Below are 13459 nucleotides of genomic sequence, written 5' to 3' on the forward strand. Positions count from 1 at the left end.
GAATCATTATCGTTATCATTATTATTATTGTTGTTATAAACAATAATAATGAGTATTGTTGGATGAATTACAACAAAGGGACTAACTTTAGGATTGGAGCATTATAAAACTTGATGATAAAGCCACACCAACGACTGCTTTTGGACACACATGTATAATTTATGACCAAGCGAAAGGGGAAAAAAAAAAATTTACAACACGGCCCTTTTTTTCTTCAACTGCAGGTTTTATTGCGTCCGTGGCTTCATCCTTCATGATTTCACTTTGTGCTCATAGCAGATAATAAATTAAACTCCATGCACAAAATGTATATATATTTCATAATAAAGAAATATACCAAAAACGCGTTATCAGGCAAATGGGGAAAAGGTCTTGCAATAATGTATCAATAATACAGAAAGATTTTAAAAATAAAAAAAACTTCAAAGTGCCTGGAGGAGTTGGAATATATGCAAAACATAATTCTCTACAATCCCAACTACAGACTATAAACAGTCCAATCAGGTGAATGCATGAAACGGAATCTAACTCTATAAACTCTGGTTGCTCTCCAAGATGGCTCAATTCTGTCAAAATCCTCACGGGTGGCATGTCATTTTCAACTTTCACCGCGACTTTGATGGCAGGCAAAAAAAAAAAAAAATCACTCATGACTTTGATAAATTTTAATGGGTGACTCAGATGAGTAGGCCCGACACTAAAAGTATATATATTGGTCAGATTCCGGCATGATTCATCCGCAACAAGCTTGGATATACAGAATAAGACAAGACCAAGACAACTACCGTTACTAATGAGGTCTGAAAATGTTGCTTTAGGCTGATCAATTCAATGGTTTCACATAGCTGACAATCACTTCAACATGTGTTGTGGATGTAAATTTATTACCCAAGAAAAGAGAAGAAAAATGCAGGACCAAAATTAGGTGTTTGATCTGGTGAGCGATGGGATCTGTATTATATATTACAGGAAGAACTGGATCCAACTGGTGGATGTGAGGTGTGTGAATTGTGAGATAGGTGAAAGCTTTAGGCACATGCTATGTTGTGGAGCGATCTTTGCTTATACGGCAGCCTTGACGCAGAAGATTCAAAATACAAAAGTGGAAAGGAATTTGTCAGCAGCAGAAGCAGAGAGGGAGAAAGCGAACGGTACTTTTGAGCTGTCCAGTCTGAATTCAACATGCTGAGACTTGAGAGCACACATGTTATAGGATGCTCCAGAGTCATATGAAACACGCCAAGCCCAACTTAAAGTTACAACTCCATAATATTTTGGCTATCTAAGAATAACCCACAAGCCCAAATGTTGTCGAGAATCACACACAGAGTGTTAGGCCATGAAACAAAAATCAGAATATGCCCACATTGTCATATTATTTCTTAGGTGAGGATTGGCTGTTCATACATTTTGGCTTCTTAAATTTTTCAACTCTGAGGCGTGGCGATTCATCTGAAAAAGAAGATATTGTCATGTTTGATCTGTTATTTAATGCAATCTCGCAACTCATTTTAAAAAGAAAAATTGTTGGGCACTTATTTATTCATTTGAGACCTTACTGTCTTTTTCCCAATATTTTAACTGAGCTAACTTTTCACTCTTGTACTGTAATGCCCAGGTCTGGATGGAGAAGATGCAAATGAGGCTATGTCTGTTCATGCGTTCTCTATTACATGAAGGAGTGAGCATGGACTCAATGAGCCCAAGAGAACTTACACAAATAGAATAAGCTCATATAGACGGGAATGGCCAGTTTTAACTTGCAAATCAATTAATTATAGCTTAACCATAGATCTAGTACCGATCCAATCTTAATATAGTAGCATTGAAAGCGGTACATTTAAATATCGGATATATATGAGAGAATTACAACAAGATCTTAAAAAGAGAAAATAATAACTAAAAAGTTGCAATGACAAATTAGAAGTTGTCATTTTCTACCTTACTTGTTATTGCAAACTGTTTAGTTGTAATTAAGACTTTTTAGTAATTATGTTTTTCCTTACAGGCTTTATTGCAATTCTCCCTCTATTACATATATATATATATATATATATATATAAAACATTTAACAAGGTTGGGATATGCCGATACTAGGAGAATTAGATGGTGGAGTCCAAGGCCATGATGGTGGTGAGGTTCATAGGACTCATATACTGAGTAGGTCCGCTCAAGATTTGCTGCACTATGAAGCCCAGAGCACGTTGGGTTGGATGGAAAGCGTCCCAAAAGGCATAGATATCTCTGTTTGGGCAGAGGTTGGACAATGGGTTGCACTGTCCCACCCCATTGTACGCTCCTTGACCACAACATGCGACCTTGGATGTCACAAAACCTGTCAATATTCCCATGTCACCATTACCAAACACTACCCAAAAAAAAAATGCTAAACTTGATGTGTAACGTTATGAAATGTTAAGATAAAGACCAAATCTTTGAGGGTTGGTGATGAAGTCCATGTTCATTTGAAAGGCATTGACAGTGACGAACACATCAGACCCCACTTGGGCATTGAGCTCTTGGGTCATTTGAACCAGCAATGGATTGAAGATCTGAGCAGCTCGTTGCAACTCTGGCACGCACTCTCCGTTTCTGCTTCTCTGGGCTAGCTGCGACGGCACGCACCCCAGTGGACCTGTCCCGGTTACAAGCACCCTACGAGCCCCCAACTCATACAACCTCTGTGTCACTTGTTACATCAGCCCATATGGTCTCCATCAAACATAAAAAACCAGAAAAAAGGAATATATATAGTTAATGTTATTACCGTGAGGATTTTTCTGTACTCTGAGATGAGGTAGCGCGAGAACTGAGGGACGGTGAATTGGCGGGACCTCACAGTGACAGGCGTGACGAAATAATTATTGACGAAGTCGTTACCGCCAAGTGTCATCAGCACAAGCGCTCCATTCACTATCTTCTCTGCTCGGGCTGCCCCTACCAACCCACTTAGCCGCTGCTGGTACTGCTGAAACAGTTCAAATTGCTGGAAAATCCTTATGATGCCGACCTGTAGGTTTTTTTTTTTTTTAATGTTAGTCTGAATCTGCATTTTTATAGGGATTAAATAGAAAGGAGGGGATAGTTTCTCACAAATTGGATGCCTGTGTCGTTGAGAATTCCTATCCCTGCGGAAGCAAAGTTGGCTCCGACTAAGAGCTTCTGGCCGCTAAGCTGAGGGCTCAAGTATGGCAACGTGGGTTCAGAGCCAATCCGCTGACTGATGATGTCAGGGAGGTTGAAGCCATTAGAGAAGCGACCCGTGGGTCGATGGGTGGGATAGTCAATGCCGTAGGGAGGAGAGTCGGCACGCGCCGGGGTGGCCAAGTAGTTGTTGTTGCCACTGTCAACCAGTGAGTCCCCAAACACGAAGAAAGCTCGAGCTCCCTCCGCTTTCTCCGCAGCCAATGCGGTGAGGGCCACCACCAGTATCGCCACCGTCACTCTAAACTTGGGCATAACCATATTGTTGTTTCAAAGACCTTTTTAAGTTTTTTAATTTCTCTCGGCACTTGCTTCTGCTGCATGTCTGATCTTTATATAAGGGTGTGATCACACTATCATGTTCTTTTTCCCCGCGTTACCCGAGTACCTGTAACTTTCAGTTATAGTTTAAAACAAACTAATCTCGCTCGTTACTGGATATTTAACGGATGCGAGTGGTTAAATTAAACTGAGAAAGTGGGGAGTTAAAAAAGTTGTGCAGTTGTGCATGACAATGAGGATAAACGTATATTTAATGTGTCTGGTGCCCGACAAAAAACATGAATGCACCAGAAAATGGGGTCTCGTCCTGTTACTTGGTGCTGCTACGTTGCACTATAAGTCAACCATTTATCAAGAGTGTCAGTTCACTAGTCTAAGTTTTCAATCTTGTATCATAAAGCTTACTAGTACATTGTGGCTAATTAAGTACTGTTCTTCTACCCTTCTGCTTTTCCCCTTCAGTTTTCAATTTTTTTGCGTGAGAGACAAACCGTCGGCATAAAAAATTTACCTGGTGTACTCCAAAAGGTTTAAATTTTAATTCTTTGGATCCTATATATTCGATATATTCTTTACGTCAACACTACTAAACAAACACAGTCTTAAAATTTTCGGAGACACACATATATGTGTGCGTACATTTTTGTGTGATGATATTTTCAGCTGAGGCAACAAAATTCTTGGCACTTGCATTGCATACACGGTCACTTGCAAAGATGATTGACTTCAAAAAAATCTTATCTATGGATAAATATGTCAACATCAGGTCATTAAACCCTTTTTCGTTTCAGTGTACTGTGGTGCATGCAGTGCATGAGTGGAGGGAAACATGGCGTTTCCAATCCATCACTTCGTTGGCAATTGTCAATCGGGTCGTTTTTATGATATTAATGAACATTAAAATGGCATACACTCCAAAAGCACTGTAGTATGAGTAACCTGGCAGCTTGTGCGCCAAGTTCTTCAGGTTTCTCCGGTTTATTGATTAGGTTGGCATAAAGGAGACCTCCCTTAAGCTAAGACGCCCACGTGAAATCCATAAATGGCTACCACCAAACAAGATCGTTTTGGATCTTCCCTTGTCCCTCACCAAACTGTTTCTTCAAATGCTATACAATCTAGCTTGAAGAAAAACAAATGACACACAGCTCTGGTAGAATTCTATGAATGGTTTCTCATTTGGCACACAAACAGATTAAAACGTTGCTGATGCTAATGCAGACTATAGCAGAAGTAATGTACGAGTCTGGAATTCTGTTATTTCCCTGACATTGAATTGAAGTTCATGTGCAGCCATGTACGCTTAATCTCATGACCCAGCCTCTCTCAACCAGACTCGCTGTAATTTTCTTTCCGAATCCGCGGACATTGTCTTCAGTTACGTACGATTCTAGCAATGTGCTGCGGATCTATAGCATCCTCGTGTGTATATATATACGTGTGTGTGTGTGTGATCAGACTACCAAATTGTCCTACCCATTTATTTTCATCTGGGTTACTTCACTTACTTGATGGCTTTCCGAGAAAAAAAGTTCAACAATTTACAAGAGGATATATATATATATATATATATATTTTTCCGGTAGCATTGCTTCAACAGCTTTGTCGAAAAGAACCAAAAAGTATTTCCATATCGAGCTAATGAAAAAAGGAAGGCTGTTCACGAGAACTTTGGAATTGATGGACGCCAGCTACCGATATCATTGAGAATCCCAACAAACTTTTCGGCCATTAACTTCTTACTGCGTCTTTCGTTTTTGGGTCGCGAACCTTATTTGGCCCAATTCTAACTTATTATTGTTTCACCTAAAATTATAATAATAGTTTTTTTTAATAAAACGTTAAATTTTTATCATTGAAATTTGATCCAATAGTGATTAAAAAAAATAGGGGTGATGTAAGAAAAAGGAGAGGTGGAGGAGAGAATTAACTCATTCTCCGGCATCTCGTGCGTCTTTGTTGCTGCATCTTACAAAAATATTGTGAAATTTTCATATTAATTGGTCATAAATTTCAGGTGATTTTGATTTGATGAATAATGTTTGGAAGAAGATTACTTTCAACTAGGAAGATACCTTAACAAAACAGAATTAGCTAGTTGTAACGGAGCTTATAATTCTGAAAGTTTTTTTATTGGTTGAAATTTTTTAATGAAACTAAAAAATTATTTATGGAAAATAAAAGTTGAGAAACTTCTATTCACATCTTCGAACTCAAAAATAGTTAATATTCCTTTGGTTCCGGACATAAGACTCGTTTTATAGTGTAATTTTACATTACAAAACAGGTCTTATGTCCAGAATCGGAAGAGTATCAAATAATACAAATTTCAACAACTAATTTTAAGGCTTACAGAAGGTCTTTGAATGGGTTTTTGAAAGTTTAACACATTTATTTAGTTAGCAATCATAGAAACACATCTAAGTGTTGCTGCCAACTAACTAGTAGTTAATTAACACTAGAGATTTTTGTAGTTAAATTTGACACTACTTGAAGTTACCTTAGTAATATTGAGCATCAAATATCAAATAATCATATTAAAAAAATTTAACAATTTATGACCAGGTTTTAATACAATGCCTTATTAAAAATTTTAAAGAAAGAAAAAAAATAATTTTGGCTTTAATATTTTCAATCAGTTTGTAGTTCAGTTCCTGTTATTTCGGACTTTACACGCCGCTTTTCAACGGTTAAACTCATCATGTCCTGCTGACCCAAAAAAAAAAAAAAAGGGCCATTACCTCACGGGGGTTTTTTCAGAGTTTCAAATTTAATTCAGAGTCGGTTGCTTCTCAACCCTGGAATTGGCGCGCATATTCGTGACCGTTGCGCTCCAGGCTCTCTCCCCTCCAGGCCGTCGACTCGAGGGGTCTCAAGAGAAGCCGTCGCGTCCACCACAGCCAAGTCGCCGTCATGTTGCACTGTTAAGTTTTCTCTTGCTTTTCCTTTCCCTTTGTATTCTCCATTTGGTGCTGGTTTCCTTGCCCCTTTTTATGGTTTTTCCCCTCCCGGCCTTGCGTTGCTTTTTCTGCATCTTGCATTATTACCTTGCTTTTTGTCTTTGGTATTGTCTGTTTTCGCGGGTCGACGGCTATGGATATTCATGAATGTTCAGCCGATTATTGTCTGTTTGGGTTTCGCAATTTTTTTTTTTTTTTTTTTACTTCTGGCCGGAATCTCAGAGTTTTTATATGTGGCTTGAGATTTAAAATTCAACGTTTAACAAATTCATTTTTAGCAAGTTTTGAATTCCAATGACTTTTCTCCCAGCCTCTCTTATGGGTCATCGGTTGAAAGCTGCAACTCATGGGATGCATGGGCAGAGGCACTTAGTACTAAACTGAACCGATCTTAGCTGACAACTTGGTTTTGAACTGCTTCACAATATTAGATGTTTGACATATTTTTTAGCTTCTTGCATGGGATATAGGTAACAACCGATTATTGCAGGGAAGCACATGGTATTTGCAACTTGGTTTAATTTATAAGTGGCTTACGAATACAAATGACCAATGAATCATATGCGGTTGCTGCTACATAAATGATGGCCTGCTTAACCTGATGGAAAGCGTTTGTTTCTGTTAAGTTTCCTAGATAATCTTAGATTTGTCGCTACTGCTTATGTGTATTATTTTGGGCTGAAGACTTTTATGCTTACTTTTCTTGTCATTACTACTTATGTGTGTTTTTTCTTTTTTTTGGTGAAGACTTTTATGCCTACTTTTCTTTCCCTTACTATTTATGTTAAGTTTCCTTTCATGGATAGCTTGAGATGTGTCGGGATGGAATAAGTTGAGATTGATTATTTAGGAATGGGGGAAAATTGAGATTGATGCCTCCTTATGAATGTGGGAAAATTGAGAATATTTTAGAGGCTTGAACTTGGCATGAAAAGTTGCCTTAATTATTTTTGCATGCCTTGCGATCCTTTGGAATTCATTGCATGAATTATGCGCAATATGAGAGTTTTTTTAAGGAAATTGTTGCCCACTCTTCTTAAGGTGCACAAAAATAAATATGGGGTGTGCTTTTGCTTCAGCTTAGACTCTCTGTGTCTTTGCTGCTTTATAGCCCCTTTACATATAATTTGTCAAATTTTTTATATCTGTGCACTTGCAAAGATTAATGATCCTATTCGATGCATCATTTCATGCATGATTTTGATTCTTATTTATGAATTTGGGAATATTGAGATTATGCCTATTGGCAAATGTGGGAATATCAAAATTGATATGCCTATTTATGAATATGAGAAAATCGAGATTGGTGCCTACTTATGAACGTGGGAAAATTGAGATTGATGCCTATTTATGAATGTGGGAAAATTGAGATTGATGCCCATTTATGAATGTGGGAAAATCGAGATTGATGCCGATTGGTGAATGTGAAAAAATTGTGATTGATGCCTATTTACCGATGTGAAGATTGGTGCCTATATATGAATGTGGGAGAATCGAGATGCCTATTTACGAATGTGAAAAAATCGAGATTGATGCCTATTTATGAATGTGGGAAAAATTGATGTCTATTTAAGAATGTGGGAAAACTGAGATTGATGCCTATGTGGGAAAATTGAATTTGATCTCTATTTACGAATATGGGAAAAATGAGACTGACGCCTAGTTACAAATGTGAGAAAATTGAGACTGATGCCTATTGATGAATGTGGAAAAATTGAGATCGATGCCTTTTTACAAATATGGGAAAAATGAGATTTTTGGCTCCTTGCAACTGCTGAAAAATTGAGATTCATTTAGGAGCTTGAACTTGGCATGCAAAGTTGCCTACATTGCTCCGGTACACTTGGCCCGCTCTTCATATCTTCCAAAGGTTGGTCGTTATATCCATTTTCCTGCTCTGTTTCCTTTCTTTTGAAAACAGGAAAGAGGCCATTTCTGATTTTAGTGGCCTTTTGTTTTCATGGATTTTGTTAGATAATAAATAAATTGAACTAGATCTTGGGCCCAGTTTGTTGCATGAAATCTGAGGCTTAAAGCTGCGTGGTTCACGGCCCATTGACCAATGTGGCTTTGAGTATGATGTTATTCTTCTTTTTGATATCTAAATACCCTTATTGATTATTGGCCAAAGAACTACCCTTATTGATTAACGAAAAGCAATGGAGATGTGTTAGTGTTGAACACGGGCCGAAGCTTAAATATGTGAGACAAAAGAAGCCCAATTCTGGCGTTTAGTCCAGCGTACGTTTTGTATCAGGGGGTATTTTAGGGAATGGATACTTGTTAGTTATAGGGGGAGAGTGGGTATATGTATGGGGGGATCTTTTCTGTTAGAGGCATGAGAGAATTGGTGAGTTGCGTAGGAGAGTCTGTGCCTCTCGAATGTGCAGAGTGGAGAGAACCTTGTAATTCCAGATTTCATTTCTGGCTGTGGAACCTTTTTCCAGTGATCGAATATTACTTGGAGAGCCTGTGGCTCCATTAAAGGTATCAGAGCAGTCGCACCTGGGGTATGGTTCAAACTCGCGTGGAGTCCAGAATGGATGGTTTTGATTCCCGAATGATGCAGGCCGAGCAGGGGATTGATCGGTTGACTTCCGATATGTCTTCCATGAAGACAGATATGGCTACGATGAAGTGCGATCTTATGACCTTAACGTCTATGATGACAGAGGTGGCCGCTAGCTTGCGTTCAGGAAATTGACCTACAGAGCATGATGTTCAGGGTGGTGAATCATCTCAATCACCAGGGTCGTCGGCTCCGCAGGTTACTGATTCCCGTCCGCGGGTCATTACGATCGAAGAGTCCAATGGGGGTGGTGGAGGAGACAATTCCCATTAACGCAAACTGGATATGCCTCTTTTTTCTGGAGACGAGCCTCTTAGCTGGATTTTTAAGATCGAACGTTACTTTAAATTCAACAAGGTGGCTGATTCTGAGAAGCTAGATGCAGCGCTACTGGGTTTCGAAGGGCGCGCCCTTAACTGGTTCCAGTGGAAGGAGGTAAGAGCTCCGGTGGGATCCTGGGTAGACTTAAAACAAGATTTAATTCTGCGTTTTCATCTTTCACAATGTGGAAACACGTATGAGATGCTGATGGCTTTGCGCCAATATCAGACAGTAGCAGAGTATATTGAACGTTTTGAATTGTTATCTGCGACTCTGAGTAATTGTGATGAGGAGGTCTTGATTGCTGCATTTTTGAATGGTCTTAAACTTGATATTAAGGCGGATTTATGTCTGCTGAAGCTTCACACGTTGGCCGAGTATATGGATATGGCATTAAGACTCGAAGAGCGGAATGGAGTTTTGACTCATCTCTATAGTCCCCGTACCGTTGGGCCCTACAAATCATGGGCCAAAGAAAAAAAACTCTCCCACCCGACTCAGCTACACACGTCCGACCCCTTCTCCTGACACGGGGAAGATGACTGCGTCTACCCAACTTACCATGGTTAAGACCACCGATAACAAACCCCCATCAGATGATTCGAAGAAGACAGCGATTCCTATCACCTATGCTACTAAATCTGTTCCAAAGAAATATACTGATGCCGAGATTGAACGCTGTCGGGAGCTAGGCCTCTGTTTCAAATGTGGTGAAAAATATCGTCCAGGTCACCGTTGCAAAAAGAAACAACTCCAGGTTCTGATAATGTCTGAGGACAATGCTGATGACCCACTTAAGTCGGTCGAGCCTGTTGCACCTGACACAACCGAGGGTGGAGTTGCTGTGGACAAAGAAGCACCTTCTGGGCAACTCATGTCCCTTTCTTTGAATACATTAGCAGGATTTACGGGTGGCAAAACTATCAAGCTAATGGGATCATTGGGTGGCCGCACTGTCCTTATCCTCATAGATTGCAGTGCTACTCATAGTTTCATACACCATGACTTGGTCTCTGCTTTATCCTTGCCGTTAGACCCCAATATAGCCTTCACTGTTCAGGTCGGTGATGCGCGTCACGTTCGTGGCAGAGGGGTTTGTCGCGACGTTTCATTACTGGTTCAAGGCTTACATATCATCCACTCGCTTTATCCTTTTCAGTTAGGTGGCTCTGACGTTATTCTTGGTGCTGATTGGTTATCTTCTTTAGGAGAAGTGTTAGTCAGTTGGAAACATTCCACCCTTAAAATTGACCTCGGAGAGGAATGGGTCTGTCTTAAGGGTAACCCCACCTTACATAGAACTCCCATGACTTTTAATTCACTTTGCCGGACCACACGCCATGATGATGATGTTTTCTTTGTGGAATTCACTGAGCTAAAAATGACAGAGTTGACCTACTCTCCTTTAACGGAGGATATCCAGAACTTGCTTGCGGAGTTCCCTACAGTGCAAAATCCAGCTCTTGGGCTACCACCACCACGGGTAGTGGACCATACCATTGACCTGCAACCAGGAGTCCTTCCACCGAACATTCGCCCATACCGGTACCCACACTACCAGAAAACTGAAATTGAACGTCTAGTCCAGGAGATGCTTGCTGCTGGTATTATATGGTCCAGTAAGAGTCCTTTCTCCAGTCCCGTGTTATTGGTGAAGAAAAAAGATGGCAGCTGGCGTTTCTGTGTTGATTATCGTGCCCTGAACAATGCCACAATTCATGACAAATTTCCAATTCCGGCCATCGAGGAGCTACTGGATGAGTTAGGGGGTGCTGAACAGGCTCCATTAGTTAGTTATGAAGCACATTTTTGACCTTTGCAATCAAATTTGATAGCATGTACCTTCTTTTGAAATTGTTTGTTTATTGCAATAGTCTTTCAATTATTTGGATCGGCAGTCCTCCTCCCCCATTTCTTAAATGAATCAATGTCTTTATGCGCTTGAAGCCTACAGATCCTGCTCTCAGGGACCACGACCTTTTGAATCAATGAACTCGTGGTAACCTGTATTCTTGATCCCATTGACTACTATGATTCGCATATAGAGCTATAGAATGATTGTTACTTATCAAACGGAAAAAGAAGTGAAGTTTGTATGGCCAATAACTCAGTTGAATAATGATGTAATTTTGGGTGCCTTACTGTCACATGAATATGTCCTCATGTTATATTTAGTGTTTGGGTTTTTAATTTGATCAATGTTCTGAAACATAGCTTGTGGCAGTTCGATAAATCACTCTATGTTTGGTTACTTAGAGATGTTTTACTTGGAAGCTGGTTGGTATCATGTGTGAATTTCATGAGATGAATCTTAAGCGTTTTGAAGGGCAATCTTTTATCTATCTAGTGAGTTTCAAGACTGAATCATCAATTTGCAAAGAAGAGAGGGAGGGAGGGACATTTGGGTATGCTTATTACTTCATTTGAAATTTCATTATTATACGTATCTTAAGGAGTGTCTTATAAGTATGTATGATCAAGTATTTCCTAAAAGCTTGTTTAATTTGTAAACCTAAATAGGTTGACCCTTCTACACGTCCATGAGCATGACAACATGTGCAATGCTTCCCTGAATTGTCAAAGCCATTAGTTGTTGACCTTTTTTTAATGGCTGCAGTATCCAATAAAGTTCTTGAACCTTTTGATTGCTAAAAAATTGAAAGGACCCACACTTTGTTTATCCAATAATCACGAACACATTAATGCTGGTCTTGCAGTTTCACTTTCTAGATGCTGGCTTTAGAGATCTGGAAACTGGGAAGGGAAAGCTTGTTTGATAATGTTAGTTAAATTTCTTCTCTCACTTATTATTATGCATATATGAAGCCTTGCAATTATAAAATGCATTAAATATAATTATGACAACTGTAGTTATGTGTTTGTTCATTAGACTTTTGGTTGGTTTCTTGCATTTCATTCTAACATAGATGAGGTTGGGATGCTTTGAGTTGGATGAGGCTACAATTATTGCTCCACTGCGTCTTTTGTTATGGGGATTTGGGGGTAGGGTGTTCAGTAAAGACATTTATGCATAGCCAAAAGCTTTTTCAAACTTAATACAAGATTGTTTATTTTGTTGTTTAGTGTCGAAGACCTCTTGTCTTAATGATACCTCTTTCTCCTAACAAGTGTTTTTAAGAGTCTAGCCGTTACAACTGAACTGATGACTAATCATAACAGCTTATACCCAATATTTGTCAAGGGTTTTTTGAATGTACTTTTCTGGTAGAGCTCATATTATATATGGCGCTTCTCCGAGATCAATTCGCACAAACATGGCGTCTAAAAGTTGCGACGGAGATTTGATAATTTTTATCATGCACGGAGCTCATAGTCTGTAGAGCATGGAGTCTTGTGCTAAGTAGTTCCCTGAAGTGGTAGGAGAATATAAAATACCGTCATATTCCTCTTTTAGTGTACCTTCAGCAAATGGTGATCCACAACAAGAAAGCAAGGGCTTGCTTGAGCTTGAGAAATCGCATAAACTGGAATGATTTTTTAAGAGGAAGGTGGATGTTTTTAAAATAATTGATGCTTTGATCTATTTCTTGCTATGAAATAGTGATTACGGTGGATGTTTCTATTTAATTTGCTTAAGAGTGTGAGGAATCCTGAGATTTAACTTCAACGATTAGTGAATATATGTGCTTCTTCAGATATTCCTCTGTCAGAAACACCCAACCATATGCTATTTTTACTATGTTCTTTGTAGTTCAGCTTCTAGCTTGACATAATTCATAGTAGTGTGACCTAGAAGTTTAGAACCGTCCCAAGTTCTAATTTGACACTCGAATAAGTGTGTTACAGGATTTATTTTCCGTACAGCTCGCTTTGAGCAAAATATGCATCCGACACCTTCTGTTGCATAAATGTGTCATGTCTCTCTAATGAAGTTGCTCGATTTGCATAGTTAAATAGGACATGGGAAAAATTAGATGAGATTTTCATAGTTACTATAGTTAGTTAAATTTTAATAGCTTATAGGGTGGGGTTACAAAATATATATATGTGTGTTTTTCTAGTAAAGCCATGTGCCTGAAATTCATTAAACAGGCGATGACAAGTCGGATAATTTAGCAAGAAGCAAAGATGGTATACCCTTTTCTTTCCATGTAGTTTTTTT

The 13459-nt window shown here is 39.1% G+C and overlaps 1 protein-coding gene across 1 annotated transcript; it reads right to left on the reverse strand.

Moving 5' to 3' along the window:
• Positions 1-1746: 1746 nt before the first annotated feature.
• On the reverse strand, positions 1747-5853 carry LOC114717300 (GDSL esterase/lipase At4g28780-like). Its single transcript, XM_028902408.1, has 6 exons — positions 5840-5853; positions 4991-4993; positions 3094-3482; positions 2768-3010; positions 2429-2681; positions 1747-2335 (listed from the first exon to the last, which is right to left on the reverse strand). The coding sequence occupies exons 3-6, from the start codon at positions 3463-3465 to the stop codon at positions 2103-2105; spliced, it is 1101 nt and encodes a 366-aa protein (XP_028758241.1). The 5' UTR covers positions 3466-3482; positions 4991-4993; positions 5840-5853; the 3' UTR covers positions 1747-2102.
• Positions 5854-13459: the final 7606 nt, after the last annotated feature.

The sequence above is a fragment of the Neltuma alba genome, unplaced genomic scaffold (genome assembly GCF_004799145.2).
Source record: "Neltuma alba isolate B1F8T4 unplaced genomic scaffold, ASM479914v2 tig00011729_pilon, whole genome shotgun sequence".
NCBI classification, from domain to species: Eukaryota; Viridiplantae; Streptophyta; class Magnoliopsida; order Fabales; family Fabaceae; genus Neltuma; species Neltuma alba.